The sequence below is a fragment of the Paralichthys olivaceus genome, chromosome 6 (genome assembly GCF_024713975.1).
Source record: "Paralichthys olivaceus isolate ysfri-2021 chromosome 6, ASM2471397v2, whole genome shotgun sequence".
Classification (NCBI taxonomy): Eukaryota; Metazoa; Chordata; class Actinopteri; order Pleuronectiformes; family Paralichthyidae; genus Paralichthys; species Paralichthys olivaceus.
In genome coordinates, this window is record NC_091098.1 from 5,881,441 (window position 1) to 5,901,368 (window position 19,928).

Consider the following 19,928-nt stretch of genomic DNA (forward strand, 5'->3'; position numbering starts at 1 on the left):
CATTATACTGTCACTGGTTGAATCGCGAAGAGATTCAGTGCACTTTTACAAATGATGCCACTTGTAAGACTGACTACTGTCCAAAGTTGAAAAGATCACTTTACTTATTTAATAATAACCTGATATTGTCCGACTCACAGTGTGACATTTACAAAAAAGGATCAAAATGAATACAACTGAACCAGATATTTTGACTTTATTTATTTCCACTAATTCTTCTTCCTTGTCAAAACCTAGTGCCTCGAGTCACCTGCCTCAACCAGAGATAAGGACTGATCATTATTATTCACATTTAGGACTTCACACAGCTTCCTCTGGATGCACACAAGGTTTTTTTTTAACATATGCAGCGGTAGTTCCCGAGAGCTGCACACAGAGTTTCATGTTTGTTATGACCCAGTTCATCAGGGGTTGGAAGCAACGTAAAACCAGTTATTTGTCAAATTAAAGGCAATTTATTATAATGAAGTTTGTAGTAATTAAATACACACACCCTGTGTGTGGATGCTGTTAACTAAACCTGGACCAGTCCACAAATCGACTTTCACACTTGATTTGTATCAAGCTCGATCACAAATTAGTTAACAAATATCTCTGTCTAAGCCTGCTGACGAGCTGCATAGATCAGCGGCCCTGAATGCCTTGTTTGAAGATCCTGATTGAAGAGCCCGACTGGGAGCTGCTTCAATCAGGTCTGACAGCAGGCTGGACAGAGACTGCACCTCCAGACAGGTCTCTAGGCGGTGTCCAATCCGCTGTGAACTTCCACACATCCTGTCTGACATCTCAACAGACAGATTAAACACATGAGGGAGAGGGGGCGGCGCCCACATCCATAAGAATGTGAAATATCAGTGAAGTTCTCCTTTAACGTTGCTGAACATTCCCTGCAACACAGCCCTCAACCAAACGTAACTATTTCACTTGTTTTTCTGTCTCTTTCCACCAGCGGAGGCTGTCGACAGTGACCCTTCCAGGTAAACAAAGTATTTACACGGCTGACAATGATTGAGAGAGGCGTAGAGACATGGAGAGAGCAGAGAGGACAAGATGAAGAGGAAAGACCAAATTTAAACCACAGTGTCAATTTGAGATTTTTAATTGATCAATAAAACGAGATCTAATTTTTAATTTTTCTTTGGAGGAGTGAGGGTTAAAATATTGAAATTGCAAATGATCATAGCAATTAGGCAACATTAGAAGATCTAAAGCAATAATACCCACATGTGAAATGGCATCATGCAATTGATCTATTATTATATTTCCCAGAATGCAATGTGCTCGGTCAGTGCGCATTCGGAAGTCCAGACCTGTTTCCCAATTCTGCCACACACTCTTCACCACAGACATACGCTCCTACATACAGGTAACACTCTCTCACGCACACACATGCAAATGATAATAATAATGAAAGGGAACACAGCCTCTTTATTTGCTCGCCGCACTGTGCTGCCGTTCAAGCCTCCAACGGAAATTGTTCCGAAAATCCTGTCACACTGATATTGAAGAATGGGGGCACACATCCCCAGAGTTCTCACTGCTGCTTTCATGTGAATGGTCATGCTTACAGCTTATTGCTGGCTTTCTCTCCTTCCAGTCCATTCCCTTCTTTTTATCTCTCCCCCTCTTGTAAAAGGGATTAAAACTGAACTGGCCTCTTTGCTGCCTCCTCTCTCGACTCCTCTATTGAGTGTGGTGTCTGTATGTCTGTGCTAATGTGCGCCTCTTCTTCCCAATGCTTCTAAATCTTTATTCCCCCTCGTTTCTCACTTTCCCTTTTTCTAATCTCTGCTTTTTTCTCAATTGTGCTGTGCTTGGCTTGGTGCAGACGAAGGAGGAGAATGTCTCGGACACAGGTACTGAACCCCTGCAGGCCGTTGTGCTGCCAGTCACCAGGGCTGTAGCTTTTCTTACTGGGAGTTTTGGAGCTTTTGCAACCTTGGAAGGAAGTTAACAGTTAAAAATTTAAGGATTATTTTGAGAGATGCAAGTAGTTTTACAGACACTGTCCAGTCATTATTATATAACTCTTCATGTCCTATATTCTGGCCTCAACAAGTTGCACAGCTGCGCTGTCTGACAGTGGTGATATGAAGTCTTAATCTGAGATGAGCAGTATGCCCAGCAGCAGTAACACACAGGGTTAAATGTATTTTGTGTTGTTCTTGTTGTGACTTTTCACCTGCACTTTGCATCAACCAAAAAACATAAACATAGATTTTTAAAAGCTCAGTGGTAATCCCCAGTTAACAAATTCAGTTTATTTTCGGTTTTCCACTCACAGCATCTTCATTTGCATACTATTTTCTACTGTCTGTCAGCCTTTTCCTCACCTTTCTTTGCATCTCTATTGCCACTCTCCTTCCATCTGTAACACTCTTCTATCCTCCAATCATCTCTCCCTCTCCAGAGCTCTGGGCAGCAGATTCCTGTGGTGGTTGAAAGCTGCATCCGTTTCATAAACCTTCACGGTGAGTCAGTTTCTATGATGGAGCACTAAGCCGAGCTCAGAGAGAGCTTTGGACCCTGAGAACGAGTGGGTGGATGTACTTGTTTATGTATGAGGCAACTATGGACATTTAACATAAGTGTGTGTGTCTGTGTGTGTGTGTGTCAGGCCTCCACCATGAAGGAATATTCAGAGTTCCTGGGTCACAGAGGGAGGTTAACCTCATTAGAGATGCATTTGAGAGAGGTAAGTGATTTTACCTTATGTATCTGTTTTTTTATACAGTGAAGTGGTAAATTTGACCAGGCAGTGATTGACTGCAACAGCCTCTGAAAGTGGAGGGACTATAATAATGACTGTAATTCAGTTGAAGTGATATTTTTGTTTAAACTCATGTATTAAAGCTGAAAAAGTTGTGAAAAATTGTGTCACTGTCTAAATACTGTATGTATATCTACATATAGATATCTTTTTATCGTCTGTATGTGTATGTATGTGCCTGACTTCCTTTGCCATCTTTGACTTGTAAATCCAAGTCAGAATTACAGGAACTGCATGTATATATATATACATACACATACAGACAATAGATACAAATATAGATAGATGTAAAAATAGATCAAAACTATAACAATTAATTTTTAAAATTCTAAATAATGTACATAGTAATATATATCCAAATATACATGGATTCTATTGAACTTTTTAAACCAGATTTGAACCTTGCTGTTACTGTTTAACTAGTCTTGTGTTGCGTATATGCGTCTCCTAATCTGCTTGGTTTTACATTTAATTATTTATGTATTTCTTTATGATGTATTGTAAGGTGACCTCGGGTGTCTAGAAAGGGGCCATGAAATATAATTTTATTAATATTATAAATAACGCATTACACGTGTGTTTGAACTCCCTGTAGGAGAGGATCCTCTGTCAGACAGTGAGTGTGACCTGGACTCCGTGGCTGGTGTGTTGAAGCTTTACTTCAGGGGCCTCGAGCCTCCTCTCTTCCCGTACGACAGCTACGCTCAGCTGCTGGAGTGTGTCCGTAAGACCCGCCCTTATGTTACTTCTGCATCTGTGTCTCTGTCTTCACATCATGCATCACTTTCACTTGGGTTTTCATGTCTGCTCTCAGTTCCTCGTGTATTTATAGCCATAACTTGTTTTACTTCTAGGTGCTTATCTCGGATTAGCTCACTCTCGCCCTTGTGTACAGTAGATTGTGGGTAAATTCATTTGCATATGTGTACGTTTTAATGGAGGGATGTGCAGCGACAGAGGTTTGAGCTCCTACACGTAGGAAAGATTGTTTATGAATCTCCAAACAGGCTGCATGTGCTGTTGATGCAAGGTGCTGCTACTCTTACTCTCTTCGTTGTGCATCTCACTGTCTTGTTTACTCTCTGTTATATCTCTTTCTTTCTTCAAGTCTCCTCATAAACACATTTACATTTACAACGTACAGATACAAATTAAACTAAGCCAACCCATCCCCCACCTCAGAAGTACTTGTCACATCATTTCTCGAAGATGACAACATCTTGCTCTTTTTCTCGCTCCTCTCGAACATGATCAGAAATTGAGGACGATGCAGAGAAAGCTGCCCAGATTAAAGCGATTGTCTCCAGCTTCCCACGGCCTCTCCCCATCGTGATGCGCTACCTTTTCGCTTTCCTCAATCAGTAAGTTACAACATAACACCATGTGCCATATTCTCATGCCTGGTCATGAAGGTTTACACCCAGACCAAAAATAAATGATTAAATCATGTACCCGTTTTCCCCAGTGTGTCTCAGTACAGTGACGAGAACATGATGCAGCCCTACAACTTGGCCGTTTGCTTCGGCCCGAGCCTGCTGAGAGGGATGGATTCTGATGACGCTGTTGCTAGGCAGCCGCAGGTTAATGACCTCGTCAAAACCATGATCATGCAACATGACATCATCTTCCCTGGCCAATCGGAGCTGCCGGGTCCCGTCTACGAGAAGCACATGACTCTGGAGCAGGAGTACTGGTGAGAGATGAGTGGTCACTGATGTAAAATGTGACATGAGTTGTGATTAAAAAAGAAATAATGAGCCGCTTTGAAACTGACAAGATGCATCCGACAAGTATAAATTGATTGTTCAAGAATTATAGGAAGCGTCAAGAAATATGTAAAACTTTAAGATTTCTTCAGACTTTCAGTCATTGTATTGTAGATTTATGATGTTAGGTAGCGCACTCAACCCCTGAAACAGCAAAAAAACATTGTTATGTTGTAAATTTAACACTTGACGAGGTAAATATGCAGTGATTGCCCTCTACCGGTTTGAGCCTGACTATTGTAATTGAATTTTCTATTGATTGATCTGGATGCAGCTTTTGTCACCAACCACCCCCTCCTTGTATATAAACCAACGTCTCTGACTGAACAGATTGTGGATGAGTAGTAATATCGATTATTATCAGACTGAGAAAATGCTGTTTATCAACGAACCGGTCATATTTCACTGGCATTGCATTACCTCTGGCACGTCCCACAACACACTTTCTCTACTGCAGTGCCTACACACACCTGTTAGGACAGAGAGGACAGGATGGGACCATCATGGTCCTCCACCTCACTAAAGCCCACCTCAGGGGATTCTGGAGGGGAAAAGGCCTCCACTTCTAAATATTAGAGTTGCCTTGCGATTCTGTGCTGTTCTCCATTTTTTATGGCCTTCGGACATCACAAAGAGTGACATGTAGCCCCATCTCCCTCAGCCCCTCAGCCTGACTTACTTTGCCATCCTTTGACTCGTAATTCCAAGTCAAGAATTACAGGGAACTGCAGGAAATATCTTCCAGTGACAATATATTGACTTAATTTCGTGAAAAGAAGAACTGGGGAATTAACAATTGCAGATAGTTATGAACTGTTATAAATACACAATGAAAAGAAACTAATTTAGGCTGTTTATCTGGTGTGACTACAACATTAGCATGAGTGCTAACCAAGGACTAACCATCTGGGAGTAAGGACTGAACAATCATTTTTCCCATTCTGTTGACATTGTGTGAATGCTGCACAAGCACAGTCACCAAATTATTTATGGCAGTATAATGCTAACTAACTAGTTTACAATAATTGTGTTAATTTTATCAACAGATAAGAAGATTTTTAAACATAATACCATCTGTGCCCTGACTCATTTCTGTCCTTGGATGAATTGTAGTTCATGAATGACTGAGCAACAGCCTCACATTGCTCCAGAGATTTGTGGATCATGTTAGAGTTTAACAGTAGAGTTGGTTTAATGTATGTTTCCCCATTTTATGGCTTATCCTCTTGAAACAGAATTTCATGTCAGACCAAAGGCATTTCTGTGCAGCTTGCAATCCTTTGTTTAATAACTGCTTAATACTATTAAGCTGATTGCTCATTTAATTGAACACAAGCTTCCAGAATTATCAACAGTGTCCATGAAAACCCCACAACACCCCAAAATCAGCTTTTGGGTGGATTCGATGAAACTGTCCTTTGTCTTTGTGAACATATTATAATAAACTAGACATTTGACAGAGTGTAATCTGTGATTTGGCCTCTGGTTTTCTGTAGAACACTGAGGTGTTAGGGTCATCTGAGAAATCTCATGGTATTACGTGATATTTAGTCTTTTGTGAAATAGCAGAAGCAAAGTAAGGGATTGTGCTTTAGGAAGAAACACTGTTGCATTATGACAGTTGGCGTGTGTCAACCAGAAGAGGAAGTGTGCCTGACCACCGACTTTAATTTTTATGCTTCTCTGTAGTGAACCAATCACAGAGGAGGGAGACGGAGAGGCCGAGCATCTGCCCAGTGAGGATGGTGAGTACACACACACGCACATAAACACACACCCACACAGATAAATATGTGGTCGTGGGTCACATTTGAGGACCTTTATAGGACATTACCCTTAGATTAACCTTAAAGGTAATGAAAATTCACTCATTATCTACTCACCACTATACTGATGGAGGGGTGGGTGAAGTGTTTGAGTCCACAAAACACTCCTGGAGTCTCAGGTGTTAACAGCGTTGCAGCTAAATCAAATACAATTGAAGTCCTTCTTCAGGCATAATAAAACAACAGAAAAAAACATAACATGCCTCCATACAGCTCGTGTGGTGTCATCCAAGTGTCCGCAAGCCCCGACATTTAAAATTGACTCAAAACAAGGTCATTTACATCAAGTCTCAAGCCTAAATGTTCATAGATATCTTCCCACAAGGTGCATTCATGGAGCGTTGGAAGTTCTTACGTGGGTAGCGTAGCCACTTCTGGTGGACTTTTAGGCATGAGCAGAAGAGCAAAAGTGTATTTTCATTTTTTGGGAAACTTTCCTTGTAACCACTGACCCAAAATCCTTTTTTCCGATTGCTGACCTGGCTTTTGTCCCCAATTAACTGGTCTTTAGTCTCATACTTGTCCCCAAAAGTAGCCTATAATAGAGTCACACACGAAACAGCATCACTAACTATACTTCACAAAAACCCAACACTAACCAATTGTGATTTGGATTTGTGTCTGTGTGTGTGTGTTTGTGTGCAGAGTGGGAGGCAGTGGCTATGTTCGACTATGTGGCGAGATCTCCAGCTGAGCTGTCATTCAAGCAGGGAGACCTTCTCATCCTTCACAGCAAGGCCTCAAGTGATTGGTGGAAAGGCGAAGTGGGAGGGGTCAAGGGTCTCATCCCTCACAAGTACATCAGCATGCTGGAAGGGTGAGTGACGTGTCCGCATGTACCGGGGTTCAATCAGAGACATGATGACTTTATTCTCTTTTAAACTGATCATGATCCCTCTTTCCTGGTTTAACACATTCCCAACTATTTATTGAGTAGCAGATTGCATCCATTGGTTACCCAGGATCTGCCTTTTTGGCAAGTGTCATTTCTGTTTGGCCACAGCCAAATAAGAGATTTGTAATCCTTGTTAAATAAAAAAAATGATAATAAGGGGCGTGGATGCTTCAGCATGGAAAAAAACTGAAATTCTTATAGTTGGTACTGATGATCAGAGACAAAAGATTAATAGCAAATTGGAAGTCTGGCGCTATCACAAAGATTGACTTTCATCATTTAAGAAATATTGCAAGAGTAAAACCTTACCACACTCTGAAAGATGCCAACAAGTTGACAGGTATACTTTCTTGCCTGGACTACTGTTCTGCACTTTAATCAGGATTACTTAAACAAAATCCATCGATCCGCTCTAGTTTCTTACATTAAAATTCAGCAGCCAGGGTTTTAACGAGAATAGGGAAAAGAGATCACATTACTCCAGTTTGAGCATATTTACTCTGGCTTCCTGTATCACTGAGGATTCATTTTACAATTACTTGTTTTTAAGTCTAATAATGTGTGCTTTACAAGGAAGACACAACGAGAACAACAATAAACATAACAATGAAATACATAGACTTTTAGAATTAGTCTGTCCAAATTCAATGGGGAGCAAATCTTGCATATTGTGGGGGTCCGAAGGTAAGAGCTGGGGGTCACAATAGAGCTCCACCCGTGGCTCTCTGCTGTCAAGAGAGCACTTACCACAACAGTTAAGGACTTAAAAGTGAGCAATAGAAATCTGTATGAAATTGAACAGGGAGCCATTAGGAGGCAAGCACAGGAGTGATGTGGTCATGTCCCAGTGATAAGCATGTCACCATGTTTTAATTATTGAGATTTGTTTTACCTTCTGACCTTTGTTTCCCCTTAGTTTTTAATGCTAAGCTAAAATAGACTAATCCTACTGCTTGCTGCAGTGCTTCATCTTGAGCCTGCATGTGTGTGAGTGACATCAATCTTCTTATCTAACTCTCAGAAAGAAAGTAGAGTGCATTGACACAAATGTCAAACTTCAGATTTACCTCAAATCTAATTTCCTGAAATGTTAGAAATAAGCTGTAACTATCATTCATTCCATTATCACTCCCGCCCCAACATAAAACATTTGCCAGTATTTCAGGGAACTCACCCAGTTAGAAATAGCAGCCATAGGAGCTAGCACTAGAAAAGCAAACTGGTTGGGTGCCTTCGGGTGCAAATCAAATTCCATTTAACAGGTTCCATGGGCGGAATCAATGACATGTAACTCATTATTTAAAGAATCAACATTGTATTATTTTTATATGTTTGTAGTTGTAGTTTAAATTGCATATCTAGCCTTCAAGCCAAAGTATTTAATGGTAGATAAAGTACACACTATATAAAAAGGAGATGGACAAAAGAGTTTCTTATAAATTATAAAGTCTTTTTAAATAGTAACTTACTATAAAACACAGCTACAGAGGTTGTATTTTTGTAGACCTGCTGTGTTGTATTGTAATGAACTTGTCCACCCACTTTATATTTCTGCCTCATTTTGATTATTACAAATCATCTCATCCCATATTCAAACTTGTACTGGTTGCACTTTCTTAAATGAAGCTCAGCATGTTTCTCTCTTCTCCCTCAGGTCCGAGCGCGGGAAAAGAGAAGAAGGAGGAGGAGGAGGCAGCACTGGAAACCTGACAGTAGAAGATCCACAGACGGAGAACACCACTCGGTATGCACGCTGCGATACATGAATGTGTTCATTTCAACAAACACGTGTGGGCAATAGATGCAGACAGTGGAATACACACATTCAGACAGAAACATGCACCTCTGCATCATTGCACACAGCTAAACGTACAGAAACACACATGAATGCACACGACACAAACCTACATGGTTTTGTGTGTGTGTGTTCTGGCAGGATGCGGGTGAACAGCGACAGTGCTTCGTTACCTGGAAGACAGAGAGGGAGCGAGGGGAGTCCCAGTCGAAAGCCTCCAACCTCTCCCGCCAACCGACACCTGCCAGTGTAAGACTGATCTGCACCTCATTCACAATGCATGTGTAGTGTTACATATGCAAATACTATGAACAAAAGCTGCTACAATCACTCTCACTACTCTTATAACCTTTCCAAAAAAACGGCACAACCCTTAGACTGGACATACTGGATCAGCTAAATGGACAGATATTTCCTTCAGAGGTTGGTGGAGACCAAAAACTGAACTAAAAGTGGAGACAATACAGGACTGTTGCTCTATAACTGCTGGATGTGTGAATAGGACACTGTTCATCATACTGTATCATTTGCCTTTATAAGGTGATACTATGTCACTGTCAAAGCTTGTTTTCATTGCCCCCAAGTGGCCAAAACTTTCTCTTTGTTCCTGCAAATCGCACACACTAGACACCAGCTAATGAAAGCTCATACAAACACTCCTGTACAGCAAGCATCAATATTGAGTTTTGGTGTTAGCGCCCATGTGATTGTGACAGGGGAATAATTACAGTAAACTGAGCCTGGGGTGCATTTATTTTCCTTCTGAAATTAAGTCACTCACCATGATCTCATTCCCAAACTTTTTAGCAAACGTTTTAGCCACACATAACTTATGTTAGCTAAGTGTTTTACAAAGACATGGGCATGCATTAAAAATAAAGAAATTAAAGATGTTCGGAAGACATCAACAGTACATTTATTGGAGTTCAACTCCAGGCTGCAGCCCCTCGGTGCCAGTCTTTCCCTATTTCTCATCTCTCTCCCCCTTTCATGCTTATTCTGACCCATTGATAAAGGCAAAAATTATATTTTAAAAATGGTAAATCAAGGCAAGAAAATATGTGGAAATATGAAACAGCCTGCATCAGATTTCTGCAGAAATCAACATCTAGCTCCATCTTTTACTTATATCAAACCATTTGGTCTGTTTCACCTCTTTTCTCTCTCTGGTTGTTTATCAGGTCTCAGGAGAGAAGACACACTTTGGACACAGTGAGACAGGGCTTCAGACCCACAGACAAACTCCCGTTTGTTCAAGCAGAAAGAACAGCAGTTGACAAGGTCAGGAGTTCAACACATTAAATCATTTATGACAGACCTTCTGGTCTTCACATTGCATCTGTGAGTCCTCAGATTAAAGAACATTATGTGATATTTTCAGTGTGGAAGTTCATGATCATGTTTTCTTGATCATGGTTGTGTTTCAGGTTTACTTCATTTTCTGAAAACTTAACTGAATAAAAAACGAGGCCCTTAAAACATGGAGTGATCTGAAGAGAACCAAGACAGATTTCCTTCTCTCAGGATATCTTAGAACAGGCTGTGATATGTTTAGATAACATTATAAACTAAAGCTGCATGTTCAAATGTCCGACTGCGAGGCTTTTTTGGACTTTCTCCTGAGTTTCTCCGGCCAACCCCCTCATAAGAATTCCGGAGAATGTCCGAATGAGCCGATGTGAGAACACATCAAGAGATCCTCCGGAGGATTCACTGCTAACGATTGGGTGTGTTGATGACGTTTAAAGGCACCCAACCAGTTGGCTCTTCAAATGCTTGCTCCAATAGCTGCTATCTCTAACTAGCGGCTTTCAGACATGCACTGAACTCTGGAGATCCTCCGGACATTTCTGTAAACAGCTTAGCTCTGGTATCTAATAGCACTGAAGGCCAAGCTCATGTTAACTTTGCTAACAGTTTGTGATGGTTTATTTTGTTGATATTCTTGAAGCTGTATCCTGCTTTGTTTTGGTGTCAACAGCTAAAAATATGAATTTCAATAAGTCAATTTAGAATGGAATTGGAACTGTGATATAACAACATATTTTGAAAAAGCAGGGAAGCTACATTTGACCATTGTACTTCACTGTACTTCTATGAACTAAATGGTGTAGCAGAGGCCCAGAAGTGATTATCAAATGTGTTGCAGTGCCGTTTCATTAATTCAAATTTTTCACTTTTTATATAAGCTCAGTATGTTTGCTTTATCATACAGTTTATTTAATACCTGTGCATCAATGTACTGATTTGAGAGCACATCTGAACGTCACTATAAGATGTACAAGTACTATAAATGTGACAGGGCCCTCCTGTCACAGTGCATAAATCTTCCAGGAACATGTCATAATAATCTGGCCACAGTCACCTGATGTACGTCTTCGAGCGCAGAGTCCATGCAGCATCTTGTGCAGTTGAGACGCTCACACCTTGATGGGACAGCTCCCATGTGCAGTGGTGAGGTGTCACCGAGGCCACATTTTCATGATCTACCATGTCTCTCCCCCCTCTTCTTGCTCTCTCAGGAGATGATCAGCCGTCAGATGAACTCCGTATTCAAGGAGCTTCTGTTACGCCAGCCTGCTGTTCAGACATCAGCCCTCGCCACCCCTGCCGCCCCCGCTCCCTCTTCCTCCTCCTCCTCTTCCTCTCTTCCCCAAGCTTCACCCGCTGCCAAAAAAGTCGGATTCGGCATCAGAGGACGGACGCTTTTCAGACCGGTGGACTGACAGACAGGGGAGGATGATGATTACACTGATAACGATGATGCATTTGGTGAAGATCTTGATTTATTTTATATAATGTATAATATTTGCATCTCTACCATCTCATAGTGCCACTAGTCTCGGTGCCGTGTTACTGTACGTCCAGTGTGTCTTGTTTTACAGCTGGTTTTGGTCCTCTTTAGGTTCTGGTCTGATTTTTGTTCACCAGGTTTTTGCAATTTTGAAAGAATCAGGGATGTGACATCACCAGTGATTTCACCAGACTGACTTTTAAGATTACTTACCATGATACAAGAGAAAGAAGAAAAGACTTAAGCTGCCCCCTAGTGGCAGGTCTGAGATCAGCTCTGCCTAATGTTTGCTCTATTTTGAATAGCAAAACTGATCCAGGGCCTGTGCCTAGGAGTGCCTTCATATCTTATTCTTATCTTAATCTTCACATTCATTTCACTTCAAAAGACCTGATAGTTTTAAACTCATGGTGTATTTTATATTAAAAAATGTGATCCAGAAAGACGAGCCCTACAGTGTTTAATATTAAATAGGTAAGATATTATGAATGATGTTATTCAGATTTTTTAAATATACTTTGCAAACAAATTATGAAATAACTTATGAAATTGGTCAAATTTAACTCATAAGTAATGAAATGTGATTACCACCAACATTTACATAATAAGTGAATTGAGTATATTTTTTATGCAATTATCAATACTTGTCTGAAAATGCCTTTTCTAAATGAAATCTTATTTCATGTCACTTTTCCTAAAAAAGCAGTTTTTGCTGATCTTGTACATTTCAGCCAATCCCACTGTCTCTTCTGCTACAAGCTCTACCACCAAATTCTGTCATTTAGCACAATCATCAGGGGGGATTTATCCCAAAGCACCTGGATCTAACCGAGTACTTAAGTGCCGTGATGAGAGGTCTCATTCAATAGAGCCATTTCCTGAGCTACATGCTAGTTTATATGCACCTAGCATCATAGTCCACATGCAGTGCCCCATGGATTGGGATGGTCATACAGTTTGAGTGGAATACCGTGGTGGCAGAGGTAGAAGTCTACTCCCAAATACAGGATCACCTGTTCATCCCAGCAGGAGGTTCTTTGTGACTTGACAGGTCAGATTTGATCTCGTTTGAACTCACTGTTAAGCGAGTCAAAGCACTAGGTGTCCTCACCCAATTCGTCCGATTCCTGAACTTGGCATGCACAACCAGTGTCAAGGCTGGCAAGTCCCCTGCTCTGTGGGGTGAGCTGGCCCCATCACCCGCAAAAGGGTCCGGGAATATTGGGATGGCAGCACATGACCAACAAGCACCAAAGGGCCTTAGGCTCAAATTCAAGAAACTGCAGAGCAACAGCGAAAAACTTAGGGAAGACATGACATCCCTTGCATATTGCAGTTTTTCAAGAGCTTATTTATGTTATGATTATTTCTTATGTATTTAATAGTGAACAATGTAGGGCTCCACAGACGCCAGCTAGGAAAACTGTAAGCAGTGAGGTCAGTAATTAATAGCAGCATGCACACACACACACACACACACCAGATGAAACACAGATTCCCCTTCATATGTGATACATGGCCTGATGCACAGGCCAAATCTCAGGGCTGTAGCAGAGTTAGAGACGGGCTAACTCAGGTTTGGCTTTGAAGGAACAGGTAAGAGCTTTTTCTCTCAGGGCTTTGGTTGACTTACTCCTCAACTGGAAACTGTGCCCTAGCCTCAAGAGCCAAAATGGCCCCCATATCAGAGAGGGTTAAACTGTGAACGCTTCGGAGCCACGATCAAAACTCTTGTGTCATTCATCCACACATTTTGGCCCCCTGACTATATATCTATAGCACCTCCTACAGGTCCCATTCAAATGTATGTTTCAGGATCTTTGGAGTGAGGTGTTTGATTCCTTTGACTCCAAAGGAATTTGAAATGTTTTTTTACATATGGCATCTCTCCTCTGTCGTGTTTCAGTATCAGAAAAATAGAAGTAGAATCACTTTGTCAAATATTGATTCTGCTTCTATGATTAAAAGACCCTGTTATCTTGGATCACTGTCTGATGATGTCACAAAACTTACTGTGTCAAACTGTATATGTGGTGAAAGAAATATGAATACAATAAAGACCATAAAGCAAGGAAGGGGTTGTCAGTGTATTCAAAATGAACAATTTATTGCAGTATTCATTTGCAATTATCTGTTCCCTGCAGAAAAAGCATGATCGAACAGACATAGTCAAATTCACTCAGAATGAAGTACTGCTCCATTTTGGGGCAAAGTCAGAGCTTCTCTGTTTCAAATTAAATGCAAACCAAGTTAGTCATGAATATTATCAATGTAACTGGATTGAATAATCTGATGATCATGATGATATGCTATAACTGCTGGATTTGCTCTGAGATTTTATTCAGAGCAATATGTGCTGGTGTTACTGATTCGCTGATCTTAATCAACAGGTCTTAAAATAGTTGTGTAAAACATTTTTGAGTTAACACGATTGAGTTTGTCATATTCAGCAGCCTCGGACTCGACACCCTCTAATGGGTCAATGTAAGGGGTCTCGATGAAGATGTTTTATCACAAAATATAAGTAATTCTTTCTTCATACTTCCAAAAACTTTTCATATGAAACAGTTCAGCAAGAGAATACGTCACAAACGCTGTGCACTATTCTATCAGAGGTTTATACAGAGCAGCAGCCCACCACTGTGGACACGATCTCCTTAGACAGCCGTGTTTCCAGCCAGGCCCCTCAGCATCAACACTAAACTCTGACCTCTGGTCAGAACGCCGACACAGAGGGACACATACACACACTCCTGCTCCATAACTGCACAAACTGCATCTCGCTCCACAGAGCAACACGGCTAAGTCTGCAGACCATATGTAACCACTGGGATCAAGTAAATCCTGCTTTGTCTCCACTACGGGACTAAAGTGGATTTCTGTCCCAGGCTGTCCTCCTTGAAGCTCTTAGCCTGTGTGTTCCAGGCTTTGATGTGTGGTGTGCAGCCATGTGGTCGTTCAAAGAGGGGATATAATGCAGGCATTTTTTTCTGCATACTATTCATATGACATCAACTGTTTTGTGTGAAAATGACTCCACATGTTGTCAGGTCCACTATTTGTTATTTATTGCAAGATTGTCATAATTGGAAAATAAAATGCAGAAGTCTAAAGTCCATTCATCTGCTATTGAGATTGAGGCCGACACTGCGACTGAGGATGAGGCTGATGTCAATGACAGTATCTGCTGTGACCGGGCGTCCCCTTCACGCGTCATGCTCGTCAGATTTATAGATAAGCAACCCCCCCCTCCCCACCTGAGGAGGGAGGAGGGCTCATGCACAAGAACAATAATGAATAATGTGAATCAAATGAAATGCAGCTCCTACAACTATTTCGTTCAACTGCTCAAATCTGAGAGTAGATGTAGCTTTTTTTTAAATTCAAGAGCCAGAAATGTGAGGAACCTCTGGTTTGGAATAGGTTAAGCTTAATGATTTATTCTCAAGGAATGTATTTAAGTCAAGACATTATTGTGCATATAGCTGTAAAACTGCAGCATCAGACTCTTGAAATAGATTATTTTTAGAAAAATAAAATATTTGAAATAACATTATGGAAGATCTGAACACAGGCCTGCATACTAACAGCCAGCATTCTCAGGCTGCACATATCTTAGCCATGATCTAAATATGACGTGTGCTTTATTGAGCGTGCCCCAAAATATTTTATACCCAAATTTTAAACAGAAGATCATGTTTAAAAATGCTTGTTGTGCTGTAAGACTGTATTGTGGAGAACACTCAGTAAACAGTTATCTTTAAAAAGATCACATGATGGGAGCCTTGGATTGACCCTCAGAGAGTTAGGGAAATCAATAAACGGCACTGCTATTTAATCAACATCAGTACTCTACATCCTCAGAATGGAAATATTCAAGCCATGATCCATGTTTATTGAGTGTGCTCCAAATAAAGTGATCGTATTATACATCGATTGTTGTTGCTGCAATTCTGCATCGTGTAGCAGCAGACAGAATGAGAGGGAGACAGATAACTCACTGCCTGACAAACCCGTCCTCCCACACCACCCATAACACCATGAAATTATTTGGATCAGCCACTGCTGGATTCTGCTCCGTCACTTTGAAAAATGAAAAGTAATCAACACTTATGAATTTAGATTGGTTTGTGTGTGTCTGTCATTGTTTCAGTTTCTGTTTTAAGACAGCACCCCAGTGCTGTAATGTGATCCTTGAGACCCATCCACTCCCCCTCCTAAAATAACCCCTTCGAAAGCCCCCAGCTACACACACACGCGCGTGCACACACACACACACACACACACACACACACACACAAATAAGAGACACTGCCCCAAATTAGCACTCCCGCCTCTCTAAGTCAGTGTCAAATACTGTTAGTGTGTGTGCGTTTGTCTATGTGTGTGTGTGTGTGTGTGTGTGTGTGCACGCCTCTGTATGAATTCTCCTTTGCCAAATCAGCTCAGAGGGACATTGTGATTAAGCGGCTGAGCTGATCTCATTGACATTTTAGATTAGCACTCTCTGCAGGGCCTCATCTCTCTGTCAGCGATACAGGATTAAGATAGCACTTTGACTAAGGTAAGTTACACATGGCCGACCACCTCTGCTGTTGATCACCCATGCATGATTCTGCTGCCAGGATTTCTCTACATGCCTGTGGATTGCTCCCTGCAGCACCTGTTTCATACAAACTGTAAATCGGAAACATATACAAGATGATTAAAGGATTTTCAATCAAATGTTGAGGGATTCATTCAACTGTCTTACTCCAAGGCAGGATTGCATCCATCATTGGTGATTGAATTCTTATAGGTTTTTTTTTTTTTTCTGGGAAAGTCCCCATCCTGATTCAGCAAATTGTATAAAGTAATTAACGGCTTTATTCTCTATAGAAAAAAACACACATAATAACCATGACAGAACGTCTACACTTTCTATGTTTCATTTTTGACTTGTAATTCTAAAATGATCAGTGGCTATTTACAGATTTTGGTATGGCTTCTTTTTTAGGGCTAAAGAACAGGTGGTAGAGCCAGTGCTCAGCTTGCTGTTACACTCCACACGCCTCCAGTCTGCATATTGTGTGTGTGTGTGTGTGTGTGTGTGTGTGTGTTAGTGTGTGCGTGCATTGGTATTACAGTCTGCAGCTGATAAAGTAAAAGCCAGATCAGGGGAGGCAGTTTATTTGACTGCCTATGTCCATGTCTATCTTCATGCATGTGCTTCCTCCTGCACTCTGAGGATGATGATGGTGAGCGACGACTGTCTGGTGGAGTGTAAGATCGATGACAGTGATGAAGATGATGGTGGAGTAGAACAGATGAGCCCCCCTCCTCCTCCTCCTCCTCCAGAGTTTGCATCCAATGCCCCGACTCCGGCGCCCAGGCCTCCGACCCCTCCCACGGCCCCTGATACACCCACACCCACCCGTCCTGTCAGCAGGGACCCTTATGGCATCAACAAGCACCTACAGGTTGTTTTATATATCAGTGGGATCTTTGAATCTGTTTGATTTTACACTTCCTCCATTGACTCTCATTGATAGAAGCTGCTGTGCTCTTTTAAAAACTCCTAGACTCTGTTCCTCCTTTTGTATATGATATTTTGCATCAGTGTGTATTTCACAATGAATTCCTCCATACGTCCCATCTTCCTTCATCCAGCTGGAATTAAAATGTGTTTTTATCTAAAGTCCCAGACAAAGTCCATTGTCCATTTTAACATCGCTACAACATTTGGGACAAATTTAAGACCTGGAAGTGAATCACTTCAATGCAATGTTGAGCTACTTTAGTGCACTACATTTTCCCTGATAACTGTAATTAGAAAAGCATTTTTAAAGTAAGATACAAAACATATGAAAAGACAAGAAAATACAATACAAATCCTGTAGAAAAACAAATTCTCTCTACTCAGAGCTCAGATGTGTATTAGCTGATTGTGTTTAAAGTGATATCCACACTAAAGCTCACACTTAGTTTCCTTTTAATCCCTGAAGCACAAGTAGATTTTAGAGAAAACTAAATCCCCAAATCAAAATAATGAACTTGCGTTGCAGAACACTCACTCACACACACACACACACAAACATCCAGTACTAAGAGTTGGGGATGGAATATTTTTATGTGACTGTGATCTTCTTCCATTGTAGATTATTCTTTCTTCGTCTCCGTTGCTTTGTATTAGATTTAATATACCGGATTTGATATATGATGATACATAAAATAATATTAACTTTTGTCTTGTCTTGATGGTGTAAAGTGTTGCATGGTCAAAAACGTATTCTGCATAATGATGGTATGACAGACATTAGTTTTTCCCACATCGGATGAATGTGTAAAATAAGATCCTCTTTTACTCGATAACTACACTTGACTGTCTTGTTCCCTGTCTGTCTGTGCAGGTGGAGGTGAGTGATGTGCTGGCAGAGCCTGCTTCACCTCACAGCATAGACCAGGTGTGGTTTTACAGCATCACCGGCTTTGAGAGGGCTCGCACCTGGACGTACCGTTGCCTTACCTTGCTGCTCGCCGTGCCCTTCGCTTTCCTCTGTGGAGTCTTCCTGGCCATTCTGGCTTGTCTGCACGTGTGGTACGCTGGGGTGAAAATAAAACATCAGTCCCTCAGACTATGATTGGATTTGTTTAAGCACCAGCATCCATCAAATACGTCCTTGTCTTGCCTGTAGAGGAGAAGAGATCCAATACAGAGGCAGCATTCCTGAATCTACTGTACAACATGTCAATAACATACATAATTCTTTTCACGCTTGGTGTCAGCATCTCTCCCTCTCTCACACACATGCACGCGTACACACACACACATTTATACACTCTACTTAAAGTTCAGAAACAGCAGCTACAACACCTATACCTTTGACTTCACTATGATTTCCTTTATAACAATTTTACAAAATAGCATCTATTTTCCCCCCTGACAGAGAGACAGTTTGACTGATTTCCTCTCTCTCTCTCTCTCTCCCCCTGCAGGTTTGTGGTGCCCTGCATACAGCTGAGCTACACCTTCCTTCCATGCCTGCGGTCCTTGTGCATGTTTTCTGTGAATGTTTTCATCTCCCCCTTTTGTGCGTCTCTCGCCCTCTGCTGCAGTCAGATTGCCATTTCACTGTCCAACAAAGACTGGCCTCAAATGAGGGACAAAGAGGCTGCACCAGTGTAAGACGTGGCCAGCAGGTGATAAGTGAGTGACTGAGTTACAGCATCATTGAGTATAGGACTCAGACTCAAGTCTGACTTGAGTCCTGGTTTTCTGTAGTCATAACTTGACATGGATGTGAACACTGATGACTCAGATTTGGACTCAGGCATTGAGTGCATTCTCACTCAAGAGGTCCCCTTTTTTTATAAAGCAACACTATGCAAGTTTTTTTTTACATTAAACTAGAAGCTTCCCCCTGAACACCTGTGCTTTTTCTACAGCTGCTTTGAGTTATGCAATGAAGTCCGGTGAACCTCTGGATGTTCTGCAGAGGAGCTGTATTTGAGAATGCAAATGTCTGATTGAGAGCCTCCAGACTTAGTTTTTCTCCTTCCAGCCCCTAAGAAAAAATTCAGCAGAATGTCTAAAGGAGCCCATGTGAGAGCACAGCTGGTGATCCTACACAGGGTTCACTGCGAGTGAGTGGGTGCTTTGATGACAATTCTTACCTGTGACAGATGCAAAAGTGAAATGGCATGGCAGGGCCATACACATGCCATATACATACATGTGCTGTAAACAAAAAAACATGATCTCTGGGGGAGATGCTTTTGCTTTGTTGCTTGTGAGTGAAAGGCCAACTCTGGTGAAAGTCTGGACCCAATTCTGCAGACATCTTCCAGAATTCATGTTTGAAAACAGCTTATGTAACTTTGGTGAGTGGGTATGATCTGTACGTAGCTGAAGTAATACATTTCCAGAATCAAGTTCAAGAGTAATGCTGTAACTGAAGATCAGTTAAAAAGACAGAAGAGGGTAATAATGGGTAATATGCACCATTCAGTTGTGTTTCAGTTCCACCCCACACAGTGATAGGCTTTGTTTTTTCTCTGTGTGAAAACCCTTAAATCTCTCATATTCAGAGCCCAACCGAATTG

The 19,928-nt window shown here is 41.3% G+C and overlaps 2 protein-coding genes across 6 annotated transcripts in view; both read left to right on the forward strand.

Annotated features, from left to right (window-relative positions):
* The window catches only part of arhgap4b (Rho GTPase activating protein 4b), a 33,289-nt gene extending 19,368 nt beyond the window's left edge, over positions 1-13,921 (forward strand). The window contains exons 12-25 of one of the 5 annotated variants that reach the window (XM_069526977.1): positions 950-977; positions 1,270-1,366; positions 1,829-1,856; positions 2,411-2,471; positions 2,618-2,695; positions 3,366-3,494; positions 4,026-4,131; positions 4,236-4,463; positions 6,226-6,281; positions 7,008-7,179; positions 8,912-9,001; positions 9,194-9,301; positions 10,234-10,333; positions 11,575-13,921. In XM_069526977.1, coding sequence (XP_069383078.1) covers positions 950-977; positions 1,270-1,366; positions 1,829-1,856; positions 2,411-2,471; positions 2,618-2,695; positions 3,366-3,494; positions 4,026-4,131; positions 4,236-4,463; positions 6,226-6,281; positions 7,008-7,179; positions 8,912-9,001; positions 9,194-9,301; positions 10,234-10,333; positions 11,575-11,778 — 1,485 coding nt within the window. In that variant the 3' untranslated portion in view covers positions 11,779-13,921. The remainder of the gene's footprint in view (positions 1-949; positions 978-1,269; positions 1,367-1,828; positions 1,857-2,410; positions 2,472-2,617; positions 2,696-3,365; positions 3,495-4,025; positions 4,132-4,235; positions 4,464-6,225; positions 6,282-7,007; positions 7,180-8,911; positions 9,002-9,193; positions 9,302-10,233; positions 10,334-11,574) is intronic. The other 4 variants (XM_069526979.1, XM_069526978.1, XM_069526980.1 and 1 more) reach the window with 4 other exon arrangements.
* A 2,350-nt stretch (positions 13,922-16,271) lies between these two features.
* On the forward strand, positions 16,272-19,149 carry cav4b (caveolin 4b). The gene is made up of 4 exons (XM_020088998.2): positions 16,272-16,410; positions 17,074-17,305; positions 18,236-18,423; positions 18,822-19,149. Exons 2-4 carry the CDS (start codon positions 17,075-17,077, stop codon positions 19,009-19,011), a joined length of 609 nt encoding a protein of 202 aa, XP_019944557.2. The 5' UTR covers positions 16,272-16,410; position 17,074; the 3' UTR covers positions 19,012-19,149.
* The last annotated feature ends 779 nt before the right edge of the window (positions 19,150-19,928 follow it).

What these genes read in the sequence shown, in the direction of transcription:
- cav4b (XM_020088998.2), top strand. Translation starts at nt 17,075, where the DNA reads ATGATGATGGTGAGCGACGACTGTCTGGTGGAGTGTAAGATCGATGAC. An exon ending in GCATCAACAAGCACCTACAG is followed by an intron (nt 17,306 to 18,235) that starts GTTGTTTTATAT and finishes CTGTCTGTGCAG; the next exon opens with GTGGAGGTGAGTGATGTGCT. An exon ending in CTGGCTTGTCTGCACGTGTG is followed by an intron (nt 18,424 to 18,821) that starts GTACGCTGGGGT and finishes CTCCCCCTGCAG; the next exon opens with GTTTGTGGTGCCCTGCATAC.